This window comes from Ostrinia nubilalis, chromosome 1, assembly GCF_963855985.1.
Source record: "Ostrinia nubilalis chromosome 1, ilOstNubi1.1, whole genome shotgun sequence".
NCBI lineage: Eukaryota > Metazoa > Arthropoda > Insecta > Lepidoptera > Crambidae > Ostrinia > Ostrinia nubilalis.
Window position 1 is genome coordinate 13,037,696 of NC_087088.1, and position 23,391 is coordinate 13,061,086.

Below are 23,391 nucleotides of genomic sequence, written 5' to 3' on the forward strand. Positions count from 1 at the left end.
GCTTCATTTTGGAAATAATGAATTTCTGTCAACTTACCAAACTATTAAAACAGAACAGCGCTAGATCGTTTATAAAGAATGTCTAAATCGCACTAAAGTAAGGTGTACGGATGCAGTATGGTAAAGTTCAACATAGCGAGTGTTATTTAATACCAAAATCGCAAAATCTTATGCATAGTACGTATACATCGAAGATATTTTGTATGTAAATAATTCAAAACTCTTTTTTTCTCTTAACCCCAGGGACAGATTTCAGTGCACTTCGGTTTACACATTAGTATTGGCCTGAGGAACAAAATGCACTATGGGTTGATTCTGGGCAGCACTTGGTCCAGACCCTGGCACTATCCTTTTTATAATTAGAAAACCTAACACTCGAAAATCTAATACAGGTAACTTGAGAAAACTCAGTTTTACAAAAAACTCGAAAAAATCTAAAACTAAAGTTAGGTTTTGTAAAAAACCTAATTCTCGAAAACCCAACTCAAGATAACTTTCGAAACTGTTTGATTGATGTATTATGAGTACATATTTATTATTACGAGATGATATTTTACCAGCCAAAGAAGACTACTAGTTTTGATCGCATTATATTTTATTGAATAAAATTCTCATACCACTTTCTCTATACATGCTTTTCAAAATTATTTCTTGATCGACTAAATAAATGTATTCGACCAAGCGCCGAGACGATTAGATAGCACGAAGCATGACTCGACTGGTCACGTTCAAAAATTAATCTTGATATCGATGTTTATTTCTCATGGCTATGGACGTGATAATGTCGGGATTATATCAAAGCTAAGCCTCCATATTTCATTTGTAGGATGTCTACATTAGGTCCGCTTGAACTACTTTATAAATCTCTGGGTCAAAAAGATAACTCTTACCATTAAAAAAAACTTATGATACAACCGTATGCACATTGTAGAAACGATGAAGCATTGTGAAATACACTTATCGATATCGATGTTATTACGGCAATATTCAAGTCAAAATAAAAGAAATAGTTTTGAAAAAAGTTATATATTATCATCTCAAAACTCAATATATTGTCATTATCAACAATGAATCACATTTACATGTAGTTTATAAATAATAATTTGCACTAATTGCACCTCAACAAAGATATCGTCTAGATATTGGCAAAGACAATTCTCTAATTGTTTTTTATAAAGTATAATACAATGTTTTTCCACTTTGTCTTACTCCTACGAAATTATCACATGTAATAATTATGAGTAAAATCTAAAATGATTGTGATGTAACATAATGCAAAGTTTCAAACATAACTCGTTGATTGACAGTATTTTTATAAATAGTTGTGGGCGGGTATTAAATTTATTTCGTGACGCTAATAAAATTAATACAATAAGGTATTATAGCAATCATACACGAATATGATCTACATAATATAGCGTATGACATACAACAATATATATTTATTTATGTTACTATATACAATACTGACAACGATTATATCTAAAAAAAATAGTAAATACAAATTCAATTGGTTCTCCGGAGATTTGTCTTGATTATAACTAAATGAAATGGGTCGTGTGTAGTACAAAAAGTGTTATAATTAAGCTATCTAATTTGTTCTTAGTACGCTATAAATGTATTACATTTTCTACTATAAATTATTCAATGGTATCAAAAGCATTCCTGAAATTAAACTTAGTTGAGCTGACTGATGGGCAGTTAAACAATGTTAGATGTTAGTAGTAGGAACAAATTATATTATTTAGCATACAGGTTGTTAACCATGTAGGGAGGTGGGTTTTTACAATTTGAAGAAAAAACAGAATAAAAGTTATCACTTCTTACTAACAATTGTTTGAAGAAAATATGTATATTTTATGAAGTTAACAAAAACAATTGTTTACCAGACAAAATTACCGGTATATCTCAGTATTCTACCCAAATGCAAAATGAAGGGTACAGTTGCCAGCAATGATAGATCGCTGTGATGACTTATTTAAAATTATCATAAGTGCAGATAAACATAATTGTTCGTTGATCAATCATTGTGCTACAAAAAGTATTTACAGCTTAGATTAACTGGAAGAGCTAAGCAATTAAAATTATGGAATTTTTAAGCAAAAAATTTAAATATGAGGAGACCAAAAATTTTAGAGACCGAAAAATAATTTAGTGAGAGATTAAGAATGTACGAACTTTAATATAATCAGATACATGGTCCCCGATAAGTCGCCGTTCGGCTACGACTCGAAAGCACTTTGAAAAGGAAAAGTTTAAATTTATTATTTACTCAGAGGAGGATCAATTATTATGTATAATGTCTCTACATTGAGAAATAGTAAATAATGTTAACAAATTGCGGTCAAAAATGCAAAACCACATGAAAGTTGTACTACTGACGCCTATATCAACTTCTTGCATACTAATTTCGTAAGTTCACTTTACATAAGTGAAGTGTGATGATGTACACGTGTGATAGTTTTCTAATTACTTAGGTACTTTATTGAAGTCTCTAATATAAGAAATAAAAAGAACATGTGAATTATCAGTATCGACGTCAACGTTTGGTCGCACATTTGTCCATTTCGAAGCAGTCGAGTCACTGGGAAGCGACGACAGTGCGTACAAGTCACGTGCCGGATCATCATAAAAGCATATCCGCGGATTGTCGTATCTGGGTTTTTTACATAATCGGCGCGTTTGGCATCTGGCCAGTAGACCTAGGATGCGCGCCGCGATAAGCGTTTATCACGCCATTTTATCGATTTTACGTGATAAGCCCATACATTTGTCGTCTAAAATCATCGATAAATTTTATCACGGCGCGCATCCTAGCCCGGCTGATCGCGATCTTATGAAAATAGGAGTTATGCTCGTTTCGTAAAAGTAACGTATGCAGTCTTTTAGCCCGACTGCGCCAGAAGGAGGGTTAATTTTTTTCGAGTGTATGTTTTACCTTACTATCCACGGATACGCGGCACACCACTAATACGCACTCACTCTGTTAGTATGAGCGTGCGGTCCTTACTGTAGAGGACGCGCAGACGCGCGCGGCGGGGTCATTGCGCGGGCGCGGGCGGCGCGGGTGGGGCGCGCGCGCGGGCCGGCTGACGCCGCTGGCGGGCCAAGAAGGAGTGGCCGGCTGATAGGAGCGCGAAACGCGTTTCAACCGCGTCCCGGTGGCAACGAGCGCCTAGCTGGTACCACGCGGATGCTAAGAGACGCTGCTCGTTGTGGCCTGCCCGCGCGCCTTCGGAGCTCGCGCTGCCGCTGCCGCTGCCGCTCCATCTACAAGAGTGATAAAGGATTTAGAATTTTAGACTGCGGTCATAAACGTCATCCAGCGTCAATAACGACATACGTTCGCCGCGTCACAATGCTTACTATAGTGTCTACGCACGTGACCGGAGGGAGCAGCGAGCGGGCGGCGAGAGTTCGGCGAACGAACGAGCAATGTTCGGTTCGCGAGCGAACATCCACGAAGACGACCCGGAAGCACTCTCTTGAACGACTTTGCACTAAACGGTCTCATCTTGTTAGTGTAAATTTATATCGAATAGATTACTAATTTTATAGTGTCCCTCATTATTTCATTTATCAACTTTCATTATACGTACTATCGAAGTAACATATATAAATGTACTGTTGTGGTCTCTTTCACACGCTGACATCAACACACTTTAATATTATTGGCGCAATTTTGTTTGTAATATTCTTTACGTGCAAGAGGTACAAATGGATGAAAAAGAAATACTCACTCGTGTCGATTGTGCGCAGGAGTGGCGTCAGCTCGGGACGGCGCGGCGCCAGCGCCTCGCGAGTATCCCAGCGTGATGTCAGACAACGATGGCTGGCCTGCACAACAACAAAATTGAAATTACAACTAAAGTATTTGTTTACAATCTTGAATTAATATCGTCTACTCAATATTATCGCTATCAATGTACTGTCGAGAAAAGTAGTGTGGCATTGGCCCATTAAGCCTTTAAGGTCTTCAAGTAAAAATTTTTAGACCTTAAGATAAGTACAGAAGAACAAGTACAGTTCAAAATGTGGTGGGAACTATATTCCCACTGCCATATAAAGGGTTAAGACTGGTTTCTGAGTCACGTATTCGCCAGCGCGGTAATAGTGAAAACAACCAACGCACCACCTGCGCGGATTTACAGTACAAGCGCGCATTTACGAGATGAGCGCTGACGGATCATCATGACTAAAATAAGCTTTATGAAGGCGTAACAATGTGTGCTACCACTCCTCCTCCATAGCAGAGTAAATACAAATGAGTAGGTTATCTTCATAGAAACGCACGGGCGCGGTTTGTATGTGAGCGCGCCAACACGTATGCGGCGCGCACGCACACACTGACAAAATTTAGCGGGGATTAGCGGGGAGCCAGTCGTGGTTGCGCCGAATTTTGTCAGTGTGTGCGTGCGCGCCGCCGCATACGTATATTGGTGCGCTCACATACAACCCGCGCTCGGTGCGTTTCTAAGAAGATGACCTACTCATTTGTATTTACTCTGTCCATAGTGTCATTTAACTCACCGGTCGCGCGGGGGTCCAGCGACTTGATGACCTCCTTGGCCTTCTCGACGCACTTCTTGTACTTGTCCTCGGTGGCCAGTAGCTCGGCTTCTCGCGCCGCTAACGCCTCCTGTAACTTGCTGCTCCGCCGTCGTTCTTCTGATAACGCTGCTTGGAGCTCCTCCACTTGTAATGCTGGGAAAATCATCAACATCATCATTATTGGTTCAATTTTAGGAGCACGACCCTATGGAATTCACCAGAAGATAGGCGGAGATTATATTCGGAATTCACTATACACTAATTCACTATTCCCACCTCTCGTTCCCACCGCTGCAACTCCTGTGTAGCCAGGATCTACAGCTTGACCGCCATAAAAACTCAACCAATGAAGGTCAAGTCTGTCCCGGGGAAAAGTTAAACTATCATTGGACCCGCAACGAAATTAATCAGAAGAACATAGCAGGAGTTCGACTTCCCTCCATTGCAAAGCGGATGACAGGTGACCAAGGATTAATTTAATGACCTTCACTATAGTGGGCACGATTTGCATGCCCACATTGTGGGCCAGGTTGTGGGCCCCACAACCTTATTGTGACATCACACTTTTCTGGTGACGAGACGGTGATGACATTTGGGGTGATTGTGATGTGCCCACAACCTTTTTTGAGGTTAAATCAAGGTTTTGAGGATTACAGTGTTCTTGTGGATAACGTAAGTTGTGTAAGTATTTAAACTGTTTACATAAAGTTTGAATTGTAAATTTTATTATACAACTGTTTGTTTTCCTTAATAAAATAAAGTAAAAATACACTCCCCAAACTGGTTAAAAAGGTTCCAAGGAGGCCTGATGTTCGATTATTTTTCCTTCTTTTGACATAAACGGATAGAGTGGGGGTGGTTTTATATGCACCGGATTTTTTGTAAATACGTATATTAAAAACATAAGTGTATACTAACATTTCCTCTGGCTGTCCTCGATGGCGGAGGCGAGCCGCGGGTGCGGCGCCTCGAGCGTGGCTTCCAACTGCATGATGCGCTGGTTGGCCTCGCGGTTCACGGCGCGCTGCTTCTCTAATCGCGCCGCGTAGTCTTCCAGCAACGCCTAGTGACGAACACGTCATTTATTATGTGAAGTTGATGATTATATAAAAGATAAAAATGTTTGGAATGTTTAACTACCTAGCTCGCATCAATACTTATGACTATAATTTTTATATTTTAAAGACTGTAAAACCTTGAAAAGGAGGCTGACAATAGTGACTGAGTTTCTTGCGCTGCTTCTTCTCAGCACTGGCCCATTTATTGTCCCGAAGCAGTGGTAGGGTTAATATTGGGACGTGTAAAAGCGCTTTTTTAAAGCCTATTTGCAAAAATAAATGAATTTTATGAATTTTAACTTTAATTTTATTTTATGAATTTTTTATTTTATGAAGGAAATTATTTACCGGCTTCTAAAGCCTGGTCCGGTCCTGTCGCGCTCGCACAGTCACTGCGGGCGCCCGTCGCACAGTCGCGACAGCAACATAATTACGCGCGAGCGATAGGGATGGGTAGCTTGGGGTCATTGGACGGGATTCTACGTGCTCACGGACCATGCTTTACCATGTTTCATCAACTAACAACCCAATGTATGTGGTTTGTTATAAGACGCCATTTTGAACAACAAAGTTATGATTTGAATTATTTTATTTCTAATGATGACAAAGCTTGTTTGTAATAGCGATAAGTCCAATAATGTCCAAATCGGACTGGCCGAATAGAGATCTAAAGAACGCAGGTTCGAACTCTGCCGTCGCTGGATTATAGTAGTGAACCCACTCGTAAAACAAGCATCTTAAGCTTACCACGAGAGATTAACAATTATTTCCAAAAATTAGGGTTTCGTGAGCTTTGCATATAACAGTATCAAATAAAATTAGAAATAAGAATAAAGTTTGTTCAGATCATGATGAAATTGGTGATATTTAATACTTAATAGACGATATCCACCGGTCCTCTCAAACGGAGTTCTTGAGAGAACTTGAAATGATGTCGCACTATTTTTTTCATTTGCCTTTTGTTGAATTTACTCATGCATGTTTACGGACACTAACATGTTAATAAATCTACAATTAAAACACAAATATTAAGTTAAACAATAATTAATACGTGATGATTCACATGCCAGATTTATTATACACTCAAAAGTTATTCAGTTAAAGACATTTGAATAAAAAATCAACACGAAATGTAAACTGCTTTCCAACTGTTAAAAGATTAGAAAACGATTGCGACTGGTTGTTCAAATATTTGAGTTATAGCACGATAATTTCGCTTATTAACGTTTAAATCGAATTGTGCGATAAGGTGTGAAACATATATTATTATCGAAATCATACCAATAAAGATTTATGTGGCAGTAGCATACAGAAAAAAGTCACAAATTGCATCTTAAAATACTTATTTATTTATTTATATTAGGGAAACAAACAATTTTGATACACAGACAAATAATTACACAAAAAAATGGGACAGATATCAGCAAAGTTACTTTATACTTTGAAATAAATTACCATGTCCTGTCATGTCTCTAAGGGTATATTGGATTGCGGCCGCGGTTGTTCTGGCTACCTCAATAGAAGGAGAAGATATGATCATGCCCCATTAATCATACCGCAGTAAGTTTTTGTGGAGTAACGTATCAAAAAGTTGTCTATGTTAGTTAAAACGTTCGCGACGAGCAAAACTGAAGTGATAGTAACAAAGAAGCCACAAAAATTATAGACAGGTTACCTAATGTGTACGTGTTGCATAATGTTGGTCCACGTAAAGTAACTGCGGTGTGGATGCATCACTATACTACGGGATACATTGGAGTACACAACCACTACTAACAGGACGATATTTCCCACTGGGCGCTCTGGGCATGTGCCCAGGGAGCCGCAATATAGGGGGCCTCTAATTTCCCTTTTTTTTATAGGAATCCTTTTCCCCTTTTTGACACGTCTTCTCCGCTCCGCCTTGATGGAAACTGGGCCTTACATTCCCAGAGCCCCCAGTAGGTCAAAGACAGCCGTTACTACTAAACTCACCTGCACTGAAGCTTGGTCTGCCTGCGCGCCTTGGTTCTGTCGCAGAAGCTTATTTTCGTGTTCTAATCGAATCAGCTGTTCCTTCACGTCGTTGGGTATCAACTCGCGCGATACGTTGTCTTCGCTTGCACCTGAAAGAGATTTGTAAACGATGTAAAATATTTATTTGCATTGTAAAAAGTTAGTGATTCTATTAGTCTCTATCATAAAATTTTATAAGAAAAAAAACTCGTTCTCTATCTTGGTTGGTGGTAGGGTTTATTTTAAGTCCGCCTGGCTAGCTACCATCATCTTACAGTAGTGGTCTGTTCCGGCAGTTGCGAGGCAAAATAGCCAGTTCTTCTGTGGTTGAAGATTCCATGTGAAGCTCGCTTCCACCTTCAGCCTGATCTTCACTTTCCTTCAGGTGAGATACAGGCCAAGAGCTTCCTCGTTGTGGATAAAAAAAACTCGTTAGAAATATAGATTTGGTAATAATAGAGCTGTCTCCCTCAGCGTGTCCCGCTCTTGCAGTATGGTGTCCCGCTCGCGCTGGGACGACGCCTCGCGGCTGCTCAGCTTCAGAACAAGAATGTTCTCTATCTCTATGTCGTCAGAGTGTACCTGTGGTGATAGTAGAGCAGCGCAGCTCGTCGACGGTCTCCCTCAGCGTGTCCCGCTCCTGAAGTATGATGTCCCGCTCGCGCTGGAACGACGCTACGCGGCTGCTCAGCTTCAGAACAGGAATGTTCTCTATCTCTATGTCGTTAGAAGTGTACCTGTGGTGACAGTAGAGCAGCGCAGCTCGTCGACCGTCTCCCTCGGCGTGTCCCGCTCCTGCAGTATGGTGTCCCGCTCGCGCTGGGACGACGCTACGCGGCTGCTCAACTGTCCTTTATCTCTATGTCGTTAGAGTGTACCTGTAATGATAGTAGAGCAGAGCAGCTCGTTGACCGTCTCCCTTAGCGTGTCCCGCTCCTGCAGTATGGTGTTCCGCTTGAGCTGGGACGCCACGCAGCTGCTCAGCTTATCCTCTATCTCTATGTCCTCAAAAGTGTACCTGTGGTGATAGTAGAGCAGCGCAGCTCGTCGACGGTCTCCCTCAGCGTGTCCCGCTCTTGCAGTATGGTGTCCCGCTCAAGCTAGGACGACGACAACTTCTATCTCTTTGACGTCAGAAGTGTACCTGTGGTGATAGTAGAGCAGCGCAGCTCATCGACTGTTTCCCTCAGCGTGTCCCGCTCTTGCAGTATGGTGTCCCGCTCGCGCTGGAATGACGCCACTCGGCTGCTCAACTTCTTGTTCTCTATCTCTAATTTGTCAGCCTTCGTTATCTCTGCGTCCAACTTTTCGTTTAGATCTGTCACCTTAGGAGAGACAAACTATTTATTAGAGACCCTTGATCTTTTATACATTACAGATTTTTTACAAATCACGATGGGATTTAAACACGTTAAAGGATCTCAGATGGGACAACGCATAGGATAAAATCACACTGTATATTTGTTTCCACTCAATCTGAATGTCTGAAAAATAATTAATCCAAACTCGGTAAAGAAAGAGTTCTTTAAATCTGACACCAGGACAGGAAGGTTTTCTGGCAAAAAAACTTCAGTACAGTAAACTTCGTAGTAGTGACACTGTATTTTCCTTAATGTGTTTATTTGGTACAAGTTTGTACCTCAGTTCGTCGCTTGCCTTTCTAACTGACGTATCTGACATTTTTTTTCGAAACTGAGTTATCTACACATTCTTAATCAATTTTGCAAGACGAATCGATCTATCTAATCACCTGAAAATTTTGCTAAATGTCAGTTATGTCAGTCACGTCAGTTAGAGAGGCAAGCGACGAGTTGGCACAGAGGAAGATGAATAACAATCGTATAATATAGCAAGTTCGTCACCACATACCTGCTTCTTGTAGATGTCGAGTTGCGCGCGCACGGCGTTGTGTCGCGCAGCCGCCTGCTCGTGCTCGATGGCGCGCTGCACGTGCTCCGTGTTCGCGCGCTCCAGCAGTTTCACCTGCACACGCATAGTGTTAGTATACAACTGTCTTTCGTCTCACTCGTAGATGGTGTAAGGGGCCGTCCATATATTACGTCATTCTAAATTAGGGGGGGGGGGTTGGTCTGCGGATGACGGTAAATGATAGATAGGGGGGGAGGGGTGGTTAGAAATTGACGTCATTCTTATTTATTTATTTATAGTTTATTGTTCACGTAATAAGAATATTTCTAAAAAGAAATTTCTTCCAGCACACCTAGTAAGTGAGACTGCAAATGTGAGAGGCGGCTAAGGCGCGTACAATACTAAAATAACTCATAATAAACATACATAATGCAACATAGATGTACACAAATACAGTAATAACTACAGATAAAATACTCTAACAATAATATTACATATAATACTAGCTGTCCGCCCCGGCTTCGCCCGTGGTACTTACATGTATTATAGGTACATATAAACCTTCCTTAAGAATCACTCTATCTATTAAAAAATCTGCAATGTTTTTATTTTGTCAAACTGGTAATGACGTCAATTTTGGGAGAGGGGGGGGGGTCATTAAGAAATGACGATAGGATGATTGTAGGGGGGGGGGGTCTAAAGTCTGAAAAAATCGATGACGTAATTTATGGACGGCCCCTAAGCGATTGTGACAGATATAACCAAATACGGAAAAGGCGTGGCTTAACTTGGATACGCCCATATTAGTCGACCACTTGTCTTATCACTAATATGATACGCTCGCCATAGCTAAACTCAAATACAGAAAGCACCTACTGTGTTTCTCATTCTAAATCTTTCAATGCCAAAAATCTCGCACACGGTTAGGTTTTTATTTGTAGTTTGAGACCCGGTTTACACCAAGACGGAGCGAAGCAGAGCGGAGAAATATTTGAATAAGCAATAAGATTTCATTCTGTCAATTTCGTTCAATCTAAACATCGGATTGGTTGTTCAAAATATTTCTCCGCTCCACTCTGCCTTGGTGGAATCCGGGCCATAATGTTCATAGTTGCGAAAGACAATTTCTTCCGATCAAAAGTAAGTAAAAAAGTACCAAATCCTGGGATAGTGTCGGGATCCCGGTATTACACATCAAATGGTTGCCAGACAATTTATAGAATACTAGCTTTCCGTCCGCGGCTTCGCCCGCGTGGAATATCGTTTGTTAAATTTTCCTGAATTTTCTTTGCTATAAACCTCACGGAGCCCGAGACCTTTCCAACGAATGCAAAACCGTGGAAATCGGTTCGTGCGTTCTGGAGTTATAGCGTCAGGAAGGAAAACCCGACTTATTTTTATATACCTAGTAGATAGCAAATAAAATCTAATCAACCACGTATACAAATAAAAGTGACCCAAATGTATGCTCAAAGCACCTGTCTCCGCAGATCCACGTGCTCCTCCATCCGCTTCTTGTAGGAGGCGACGGTGGCTTCGAGCGCGGCCGCCTTCGCCGCCGTCTCCCGCAGGGCGTCCACCTCGTCCTTTAGCGTCACGTTCTCCGATGCTGCTATCTGTGTGGAAGATGAGTTTGCACAACGATAAAGGATACTTATGTCTGTTTTCTCCATCAATCCCTAATTTTTAAGTGTCCCCTATGACCATAGAGAAGATGGTTTATTTACCATCTTCTAACTAGGCAATAAAACTTTGTCATAACATTGTAGTTGAATATTAGATGGCTGGGTATTAATATTAACATCTAATAGTGTTTTTGTACTGTTTATGTGTGACGTGCCTCTATCGGGTAACGTTCACGCTAGTGCCGTCTCTTCCTGGATGTCACTCCAACAGTCCAACCTTGTGAGGTTGGAGGAAAACCTAGCACCTTATCGAAATTACTTACTCTACACCTTTGTCCGGTCCTCATGCAAAGCATCTAGTTGCTAGGTCACGATTTACAGGCCAAACATCCTAGATAAAAGACTTACTTACAAAAACGATTTATCTCACCTGTAGCTCCTCGTTCCTAAGCTTCAGTAGAGCGACTTCTCTCTCGAGTGCGTCAGCGCGCGCACGTTGATCATCCCTCTGTAGCTCGACTTTATCGAGCTCGTCTTTTAGCGCATCTAGTTGCGCGCGCATGTTGCTGTACCGCAGCGTGCCGGCGTGCGCGGGCCCCAGCGACGCGCCCGCGTCGTCGAGGTCGTGCGCGTCGGCGCCGGCGCCGGCCGCCCGCGACTCCGTCAGCCGAGCGACCTCGCCCAGCAATGTCATCTTCTCCTCTTGCAGGACTTTCACCTTCATTACATTACAAATTAACCGACTCGTTACAATTAATATCGTCGTTAATTATATCGCAGGAAGCAATAATAAACCACGTTTATCAGGAAGAATATATCGAAACATTCCAATCGATCAATCATGTTGGTTGCGGAATCCATTTGATCAACATTCTTTAAAGACACCTCGCTGTTGAACAATTAATCCATTTGCCGCTAACTATGAGCTATGAGGTAGCTCAATCTGAATTTTCTAAGGCATTAATATTTCGTACGCGCTAGATTACTGTTTCTCAACTTCCTGACTGCTCAATCTAGATCAGACACTCACGTTAAGTCGCTTATTTACGTAATTGGTCTTTTTTGTTGAGTAAAAAGTATTGCACATTTTATTAGGAATTCCAGTAACCTCTATACTCAAACGATATCCATCAAGCGTAACACAAAGCCAAAACAAAAACAAATAGCGCGTGCGTATTTGTGTTTTTGTTGACAAGAGACGTGCATACCTGTGTGTCTAGCTCATGGCAGCGCTGCGCCAGCACCTCCTTCATGTCCGCATCGGAGTGGTCGGCGGGCGCCGGCTCCAGGTGCAGACTGCCACGATTCACGCCCAGCGTCAGCGTCTCCAGTTCCTAGCCGACAAAACCAACACTTCTGTTCTTAAACCTCATACTGCGCCACAAGTCTGATGCTCAATGACACTTCACAGCGACATTCAAAATATAACTGACAGAACATATCACAACACTATCGTGTTACAAGGACATTAAAATAACCGTAACTAAACACTCAGTCTCTGTAAAAACGGCGTGTACCAAGCACGCAACTTCGAAAGTGCTGTTGGGTAAGACTGCATGCTTAATATAATTTTGCAATGATGAACGTTATATACGTATTGTAATGAACGCCTATATTAACACTGCATGAAAACGTCTCGACTGAGCCAAATTAAAAATTGCATAACACAATATAATTTATTAGTTACACATGGATGATTTTAAATTGCACGTAAGCACAACTTTTAAGGATCTACATAAATTTAGGCACTCACTAATTAACAAAAGGTTTATTAGTACTGAAAACCCCATTTCAAAGAATTAATGGATTTATTTTTAAATAAAAACAACAAACTAAGCTACTTTAAAGCCTTACAATCGCGGTACGCTCTTGTAAAGACTAAACATAAGAACTAGAAGCGTTTCGCGCTTACATGAAGATAAAAAAGATGATCTAATTAGGTGCTTCCAACTACCACAGTAGATAAATCAAACAGTACGGAAGCTTCATACAAACGCTCGAAATCAGACTCACGCACACAGACGCACGCTTTACACGAGCTCTAAGCGAACCTCGCAGTCCATCCGTCGCGAGTGTCGCGCGCGTTGTGTTTTTAATAATAATTTTATCGCATGCACTGTTCGCTGTAATTTTAAAAACATGCCACGCACGAGTGTATTGCGTAGTATACGGCTGCTTGAACTCGGCATCTTCAAAACCAGAACTTTCATTTTTTAAACTTCGTAATAATTCTGAATTGTAAAAATGATTAAATATTACTTTTTAAATAAAGTGCTTACATCTGATTTTGTAATAGTTATTTTTAAATTACGTAGGTAATTACGCTTTTTAACAATTTATGTGTTCTATTTGATAAAGTAATTTGCTCCGCACGCTTTTGTACTAAGTGATGAACTGTATTTAAAATGAGGCAATAATAGGTATGTGAAAGTAAGTATCCGGTAGGTATTTTATTAATATGAGAATAGATCTTCTACTGGCCTCTAATATAGTACTTAATCAATTTATTCGATTATGTATTCGATCATTATAGAACCTAATTAACGTTGTATTTTTTTGTTAACTACTTAGACAATTAATTTATTCCATTAGGTATTTGGTAATTAAAAAACCTAAATAAACGTTTTAATAAATAAGTAAGTAAGAACCTTATTAATTTTATAAAGATTAAGAGTGCCAACCCTAACACTCAGTTGAAGTGTAGGTATTTAACTCGCCGAAAGGGCTAAGTTTCCGTACTGCTTTAGCTCATATATATACTGTGCAACTACTCTTATTTACTAATTACGTTTTTTCTCATTTAAAAGTCGGTTTTAATTGTTAATTACTGTCGGGGAAACCGGAGAAACAATTTAAATTACTGATAGATTTTATTTTCTACTTATTTCAATTAATAGAGTGATTGTATCCACCTAATACTAGCGACACGCCCCGTCATCACAGACAGACTGAATGCATTTATAATATAAATAAACATAAATCAACATTCCTCAAACACTATAAATAGGTATTGACACACAGAATTCAGTCTAATGAAGTGGAAATCAGATTAATTATGGATGGCTATTAGGATCCAGAATCTATAAGCATTAGTAATTAATTAGCTCTTATTACACATTTTTTAAATAATGCAATGGATGTGTGTTGTGGTCTGTTCTGTTACATAAACCAACATTGCCAACACATTCTATACCCTCACTATCAGTTTACCACAAACCGCAAATCTATGTAATCAGATTTAGCTCTTAGTCTTGTCTGTTTCAATTACTTATTACATACATCATTTGTGCCAGTGCATCCATCATCATTCGTATTTGTTTGTTTATTTAATGTGGTAGAGAATTTAAGATATCTAGCCTATGTAGGTTAATTAATAAGTATTACAGATCCTATGATTATTATTGATGGATATTTTTATTATCAGATGTAAAAAATATTTAAAAATACAAACGTATCAATTATGAACTAGCTACATTTTTATTGCAAAAATGTAGCAATGAGAATTTCACCTTAATAAACTAACTTCCTTTTCGTTTATTTTGCAGCCATGTCATATATAGGGGCACGGTAGTGCCCCCGCCAAGACGAGCCAAGCGAAGTTAGTCCTTACTTTATAAAAGTGTTCCGCAAAGGGTGTGCCGCGAGTCCGCGACACACTGGTGTAGGTACTGTGGTCATTAGATGGTGGGCCTCAGAAAAATAAGATTATCTTATAAACTTATTTTTAGTAAGTAAGGGTAAGACTAATAAAGGTAATTATTTCAAAATTTATTTTTTATGCATGGTGTTTTCAAAACTTTTCGTTCCTCCAAAAAGTTTCGTTTTCCTAGATGTAACTTGAACACAAAAAATTTGCGGAACACTGCTTTATAAGATACCAACATCACATTAAATTCATTTGCAATGGTTTAATTCCGATAATAGCCGCAAGCAGCAGGTTTTTTTTTTTTTTTTTTTTTATGTGATAGGAGGCAAACGAGCAGATGTTAGATGACGCTACTGTTTGTATCCTTAATAATATTGCCAACGAAAAAAGTAACTGACACTGAACTACTGAAGCATTGAAACCCAGGGAAAAGCATGTGCCTTAAAATCTGAGCAAAAGCTAGTTTGTATCTAAAAATCAGAATGAACATGAACCTATATTATATGGCACCATTTACGAGTAGAAGCAATATTGCCTAAAGAATATTGGAGTTGCCACACTTATTACTTACTCCAGAATTATTCACATGATGAAAAGCAATATATTCAAAAAATACTTTTTAGAGTGTCATAAGGATTAATCTTTTAAGGCATCATACATATTAATAAGCAAATATGAAATTTTATTCATTTTTTTTTTTATTCCTTTTATTATTTTATTTATTTATGAATGGAACAGTAGTACCAATTAATTACACTATTCAAATAAGTAACAAAAAACAAGATTCAGAATAACATTTAAATACTTGTTATAATTAAAAATTATTTTATTAATATTTATTATAATTAAAATATTGAGTATTGAAAAAAAAGCCAATGAAAGTGATACTTTCTCATTGCTATGCAACACAAACAGAGACTACAATGAATTCTCAAAGGTAAATGAAATTATAAATGCTGCTTTCTTAAAACGAAACTATCACTGACCTGTATTGCTTGCATTATTGACCGCTGGCATGATAACTCCATTTCCATAATACGAGTTATATATTCCTCTTTTTTTATGCAGTTGACAGCACAGCCTGTCAATTAAAATATACATGATATTAACATATTAACTAACAACATAATATAACTTTATTAATTATAATAATTAATTAATTACGTGTTATTTTTCCTATAATGAATAATAATAATAATAATAAAAAATAAATGGGCTTAACACTGGATGTGGCACTGTGCATGATATCAACAAATAAATAATATCCAATTAAAATCCAATGTGACAGCTTACTAGACAGTTTTGTTTTATGGACTTGGATAAAGTACAATTATAAAATAAGATGTGCATCACATGATGTGAGAAAAGTAGGACAGTTGGTCACTCAGTAAGAAAGTGTGTTTATTGATAAATCTATTAATCCACAGGTTTGATCCCTGTACAATGAAATACCTACTTGTGTGCTTATTCAATCATTTTTTCTTTTCAGACTTGTATTGCTGTATAAAATGTAAATTATTTCTTGCAAAACTCCAAGTAGACTCCAACCTACTACACATACACTAGAATGATTAGTGTGGACCTAGAATAATATGTACAGAATTATAACGCTAATTCCCTATTTACGAAATAGAAACAGAACTCAATGAAAATTGTTTTGGGAGGCCTATGCCAAGAGACTAAATAGTTTAAAATAAAGGGCTAGAATAATTTATTTTATTAGAATGAAATATTTGCAAATCAGAATAAAATCTCTTTAGTCAAAGCCTTTATAAAACAATAAAAAAATCATTCATACTCCTATTCATTGCATGATTATTATTACCAATAAGAAACTAGTACTACTGACCAACTTCCTGCTCAATGTATTGTAGTAATAAATATAACAAAATTGTGTATTGCAGCATACACACATTCAAATTGCTATTGAAGTGAAGGTCAAATATCTAGAAACTTTCATGCATTCACTAAACTACACTACTATGAAGTAAATTAGTAATTAATAGACAACTATAAGAACTACCCAGTTTAATTGATTGCTGCAACTTCTACTATTGATGTATAAATGTGTATAATAAAACAGAAACTTACTGAGCACAAGTTGCAGTAGCCTCCCCAGATCTGATTGATCTGCAGTCTCTGCTATATTCACCACATCTGGCCTTGAAAACTCCTGCAAGCTTAAGTTTAAAATATCCTGATGATAATCTGGAAAAAGATCAAATTAACTAATTAAAAGACATTTAGATCTAAATAAAATTTGTTTGGTGGCAAACAAATAAAAATTTGCTTTGTTTTGTTACAAAATCAGCAAAATTACTAAGAAATTGTTGTAATCAAAAAGAAACAAATATCAACAAACCAACAACACCCTCCAATATTTTCTTCAGGTTGCTCACTTTCAGTCTCCAATTATTGCCCACATCAGTTTTAATCTTCAAATTCCATGCTGGAGTGAAGTACTCAGGGGCAATTTGAGTGAGGGCTTCTGCTATAGCCACCCCATCAGACAGATCTGCAATCAAAAGTAATTAAAATTTGAGATGGTTCGAGTCAATACTATCAGATTCCTATGTTCAATCTTTGTTTAGTACATTTACTAAAGAGACAAACACCTACACACAATCAGACAAATGAAGCAATAGAGAAATTAAATTATTTACACCATTTTCTTAACCTTATAACGACATAAAAACAGAGTCGGATGAGTTACTTTAAAACCAATGTTACATTAGCCAATAGAGAAAGAAATGAGGAGATGTACCAATCCAATGCAAGAACAACATGACGAAATCATTCGCTGAGGTATCAAACATAATATGGATGCAATTGATTTGTCTAGACTGCTCAAAATGTGTGAACCGGTGGCTTATTTACCAGCGATTAATAAAATAGCTTACCTGAAGGATTTCCATGTTTAGCAGTAAGATTTAAAGTCTGTAACCATTTGATCAGATTGTCACACAAAACAACACCGTTTAGATTTTCTTCCATTCTTGATAAAGTACTTTACGGAATATTTTTTACTGAAATAGTATGCAGCTTGGTACTTTATTTATAGCGAAACATTATTTAAGAGCCTGAATTAATAGCTAAAACGACATCTGAAACAGAAACAAAATACTTTTTTCGTGATTGTCTCTTCGGTGACGTGACGTTTGATGTTCCGTTTTCGTTTACAAAGATAGCTCAATTACTATGATACATTAATAAACAAACAATTAAAAAATAAAATATGAAAATATTTAAAAACTAATTTACATGTTATTCTTGATTTTATTTAACTAATTTGTTTAAAACTTAACTTTGGCTTATGCTTATTTTTGCGTTCATCAAAAAATTGTAATCATTTCTCATTTACGAACATTTACGAAGATAGTTTTAAAGCTGCATGTTTTTTTTTCTCACATTTTTGTTCATGGAATCAACATTATTCAATTTCATTTCATGAGTTTCTTTAACCTAAAGACGTACTGCTGGAGGATGGTCTTCTCCAAGTTTTTTTAACTGGTCGTTGTAACGGTCATGCACTGCCAGCATACAGATGCCTTCCGCAACCTCCAACCGGTTCAAAGTACCTACTTCCGGTCCTTGAATACCACTCGTTCGAAAATTTCCTGCTCCCAACAGTGGCCGTCAATTATGTGCACCGCCCACTGCGTGAATTTTATTCAGAAACTCAACTTATTATTTTATACATTTCTTTTTATATTTTATTATACTTACGCAGGGTGAAACCTCAAGGCACTGCCAAATTTTAGGAGCGACTCAGATTCAATAATGTTATAAAGATGTTATTATGCGGTTTTGGTTTTTCTAATCTCTTCCAATAAAAATAAAAATCAGTTTTGTTCTATAGTTAAGTAACATTATATTTCAATTTGATTTTTACATTTCACAACTTCAGGCAAATCACACCCCATATATCTGTCCTCATTGACGGAACAAGTAATAACTTTATTCCATGACACATCTCTACGTAACAGGTGCGGATTACAGAATAAAAGTACTGCGACTTGGCCTCTAGTCAGAGCAACATTTAACCTTTTTGGATTATTGACAAACCCCAAAGTGAATCTTAGGTCTTCTGCCACCAGGTTTTCTGTAGATCTCACAGTAGATATTAGTATTAATTTTCTTTCTTGTCCTTGAAAGTCCTCTACAGTACCAATTTTAGGTTGAGGTAGCCCCATTGCCTCAAATACGAGTCTGAGATATTTGATCTGAAAACAATTTTTAAACATATAATTATTTAGAGAAAAATTAATAAACTTAAAGAAAAGTTGTTAGAGAAATAACTACCTGAGCTACATATGGGGTAATAATTCCAATATCATCAACAGTCAAATGCTTTTTGTACAGCTTGCAAGTAGTCAGAGCTACCATAGAAGCTTCTTGAGGGTTGTACCAGGATGGACTATCCTCTGCTCTCATATTGTTTCCTTTTATTCCATATACATAAATCCCTCCAGTACTTACATCATCTCTATGGAAAATTTCATTAACCACTTCCAGTATGTTTAATATCCAGGTTTCATTTCTATCAATTTGAGCCACTAATGAAGAGTCATAAAACATTTCGCTAGGCAATGTGAGGACCTCCTCCAGAGATCTGTAGTTATCAGTGAGCCTTGTGATTAGTCGCGGATCATATCCGTTTGAAAATGCAGCATAATCTTTCTGATAAGGAAATGTTTTGAGGATTCTTGACAAATAGGATTCGTCCATTCCGAATTCTAAACAGTATTTTGACATAATCACTGGCCCCAGTTGCATTGGATCACCAGCTAATATAATTTGGCAATTTTCTTTATCAACAAAAGTCATTGGTATCATAATTTCCGGTTCTGTGGCTTGGCCAGCCTCATCTACTATCACATGAGTGAAATGGCCTTTCGGGAGACCCATCAAAGCCAGAGTTCCTATACAGAAACAAGTTCCTACTGTAACTCGATGTCTCCCAATAAAAGATGATTGACAATTCAAATTAAGCCCATCTTTGACAGAGTATTTTGACTTAGATGTTTCTTCTCTTGCAATATCTAGTGTTGCACAAAATGGTTTAATGTTATCAGGTACTTTATCAGACTCAGCTAAATGATTAGCAATAATCCGGACCACTGAATCTGAAAATTTTTCCCTGTATTTAATTAATCTCTGTGTAATTAAATCTGCTGCACTGTTTGATGGCGTAGCCACTAGTATTCTGCTATCGGGCAGTGTCTGCAGGATTTGTAAAATAGTCTCTATGACAGTAACAGTTTTTCCGGTACCGGGTGGTCCAAATACAATGTACGGTAATGGACGGCATTCGCCCAATAAAATGTTTGTCACTGCTGTTTTCTGTCCTAAGTTAAGATCATTGTTGAACCATTTAATTCCAGTAACTATTTCTTTAGAAACTAGTCTTGGTCGAGGTGAAATACGACCTGGAAATAATATGCTTGGCCCTAGATTAGATATAGCTAAATTAACAGCTTGGTGACCTCGACGAAAGGTAGCGCGACCACTATTAAATTGTATAGACACATCACTACCACTGTAGATTTCATGGAATCGCTGGTGGAATTTCATTAAAACCATGTCTCCTTTTATGACATGAATATATCCTTCATAAAGAGGTGCACTTGTGTCCCAACCATCTTTTACTACCACTTTGTCTCCTTTCATTAATGATGGTCTCTGTTCAGCTAATCCATTAATTTCATAAGCTAGGTACTCCTGGCAGCGAATCAAAAACACTTTTTGTCTATCATATGCCCTCATGTTTAAATTATGTTGAATTTCTTCAATATAAAGTAAGTTATGCCATTTGTCAGTGTAATTATGAATGTTTAATTCTTGTGATAGGCATGGCAGTTTATCTTCAATTCTGGTAATTACCTTATGGTAATCAGCACTAAGTGCCGTTTGTTCTGAATCTCCTAAAATAACTGACCAAACTTTTTCTGGTATGGGAAAACTTCCTAGTTTTACAGCTATGAACGCTGGTGGTTTTACAGGTCTCACACCAGGTAAAATATGTTGGTTTTCTTGTTTCCTTACGTTTTTCATGGATTCGATTTTTTCTTTATCTGTTTTATACATATGGTTATTATACATTGCATTTTTGGTATTTATTGATACATTTTCATTTACAACTGTTATATCAATAATTCTTCGGGCTTGAAAGCCTTTGCACGCAATAACAAACGCTTCTTTGGTATTACCCAAAAATTTTGGAATGCAGGTAATAGTGAATGTAAATGTTTCTTTAGGTAATAGTCTCTTTGGACGAGTTAGAAATGGTTCAATGTTTATTTGAGAATCTCTCTTCTTACTAAGTATAATCAACTTATTTATGAACTGAACTTCATTTCCATGATTTGTTACGTTCATTTTTATCTCTGCAGTATTTTTGATGTTTAAATTATGAAATTTAAGGGGATAAGTGATTTCCATATTTTTTTCTTTTTCCAAAGCTATACTTTTCTCTTCTTCATTTGGTACATTATCTGAGACTTCTTCATTATCTGATAGCTTGGTTTCTGTGATTATAAGTTCTATTGCTCTCCATGTGCAAGCTCCTTGATTACTTTCAATTATTTTAACCATGACCTAAAATATTCAACAAAAACGGTAATTATGTATCTAATAACAAGATCCCAATGAAGCAACCAAAAACCATAACCAAATTAAATATTATGTACCTTAGACCCAACTTGCGGTTCAATAAAGTTATCCAGGCATGACTTATCAAAATAAATAAGTCTATCACAAATGCCATTGTCACCAAACCAAGCAGTTATCATGGCATTTTTTATTTTACTCCTCACTGGTTTAAATGAGATCACTTCCAAGACCTGAAACATATCAATTGATATGTTAATGTACCTACATAAGTACATACAGCTAAAGTATCTGGCAAACGCATGACATGAGAAAACAATACTAAACAAACAAAATTGTTGTTTACCTGAGCAGAACCTATATCACAAGGTTTTTTATCATCAAATTGTATTCTACAGCTCATCTCAAGCCAGTCACCTTTTACAGGGACAAATATGCCCTCTACGTTATCAAGGTTGAATTTCAAGTCGCTATCTTTTATGTACACTAGTCTTTCTTGCCGATAATCAACTTCACCAATAATAACATGGTTTATAACTTTAAAACTGTCCTGCTCAGTGCATTCATCATCTGCCCAACTTAATCCTTGGTTTTCCAACAGTCTGACAACTACATTTCTCTCATTTTTGTCAGTATAAGCAAGATAGAGCACTTTATCGTTAACTCGAACAGTTATTGAAGTAGATGATAAGTCATAATATAGCATTCCATCAATTAATATGTAGTTACTGCCATCGAGATATGTTACAATGCCTGGAAATATAAAAGAATGTTTATTAATAATATCCAAATGGCATTTTATGGCTTAGAAATAATACATTTTACATCTTAAAATATGTTTTATTACATACTTAAATATATTCTATTCAAATGATGATACCCATATTTACAAAAGTTTAAATACCTACCAGTTCTTTGAAAGCATACTGCATCTCTTGGTATGTCTGTTGCACTTTCTTCATTCCAAGTATATTCCTCATTGACGGCTTCTAAATCAACAAGCTGTTCAGCTAAAAAGTTTTCTTTCTCATCATCGTCAGCTTCTTCTACAGGTTTATAAAATAAATAACTAAAAAATGATTTGATGTACGAAATCATTTTGATAATAATTTGATCTTATTTTTATGTTTTACTGTACAAAACCTTTATCATACTCAAATTCCCATTCAGTTGATTTTAAAAAATCAAGTTCTTTTCTTAGAGTTTGAATCCGCTTCTGGTGTATTTCTTTCTGTGCACTCTTCAAAGACTGCTCAATGCTGTGACCAATATCCACGTGGTTCAAGGATTGGTCAAAATTTTGGAGACGGGCTTGTGTAGTACTCTGTAACATAATACTTGACTAAATTATATTTTATATATCAAGTTACAAGTTCAAAAGAAAACAGCCAAGATCGTGTAGTTTACACGAGCGGAACCGCGGGCGGAAAGCTAACAAGTCTTTTGGGAAAACGAGCTTCCATCATAATAATACCTGAGGAGTTTCGGGTTCAGATGGAGAGTATGCAGATTGTGATATATTACTTGATGTAGACATTACGCCTCTACAAAAGATTCCTGAATTCTGCTAGAGGTACTATTCACTGAGCAAGTAATCACTATGTTTTGCAGTAACTAATATTAACACATTATAAACAATAAAACCCGGCACGGACAAGCCAAATTTGCCTGCATGCAATTTGCAATATTATTCGCAACTGCAACAATTTGTGTATTTGTGCAACTCAAATGACTCAAAGTGCGACTGGTGCAAAATACAGTGCAAAATGTGGTGCAAAACTGAAAACTGCAAGACTGCAACCACAGATCACTATATATGTAGCAAGCTATAGATGACCCACGCTGAACTGTCCCACCAAACTCAATGACAGGGGGGCGCTACCATCGTTCAACTATATGGTTTCCAACATGGCTAAAATCTGAACCAGCGATCCGGTATTGACGGTGGCGCCCCACTGTCAATGTCATCGACAGGACAGTCCAGTATTTTGGAACTATAACTGCAACACAACCACCCACAACCCTTTTTTTTTGACAA

At 37.5% G+C, this 23,391-nt stretch overlaps 2 protein-coding genes across 2 annotated transcripts; both read right to left on the reverse strand.

Annotated features, from left to right (window-relative positions):
* Positions 1-1,010: 1,010 nt before the first annotated feature.
* Positions 1,011-18,028, reverse strand: LOC135073085 (protein hook). The gene is made up of 14 exons (XM_063967123.1): positions 17,645-18,028; positions 17,107-17,259; positions 16,836-16,952; positions 15,731-15,825; positions 12,307-12,432; positions 11,529-11,816; positions 10,952-11,089; positions 9,474-9,587; positions 8,749-8,929; positions 7,584-7,714; positions 5,470-5,614; positions 4,531-4,704; positions 3,741-3,837; positions 1,011-3,270 (listed from the first exon to the last, which is right to left on the reverse strand). Exons 1-14 carry the CDS (start codon positions 17,736-17,738, stop codon positions 3,042-3,044), a joined length of 2,082 nt encoding a protein of 693 aa, XP_063823193.1. The 5' UTR covers positions 17,739-18,028; the 3' UTR covers positions 1,011-3,041.
* Positions 18,029-18,590: 562 nt separating this feature from the next.
* On the reverse strand, positions 18,591-23,144 carry LOC135072992 (probable RNA helicase armi). Its single transcript, XM_063966994.1, has 6 exons — positions 22,828-23,144; positions 22,262-22,677; positions 21,700-22,106; positions 21,434-21,586; positions 19,047-21,341; positions 18,591-18,967 (listed from the first exon to the last, which is right to left on the reverse strand). The coding sequence occupies exons 2-6, from the start codon at positions 22,449-22,451 to the stop codon at positions 18,614-18,616; spliced, it is 3,399 nt and encodes a 1,132-aa protein (XP_063823064.1). The 5' UTR covers positions 22,452-22,677; positions 22,828-23,144; the 3' UTR covers positions 18,591-18,613.
* Positions 23,145-23,391: the final 247 nt, after the last annotated feature.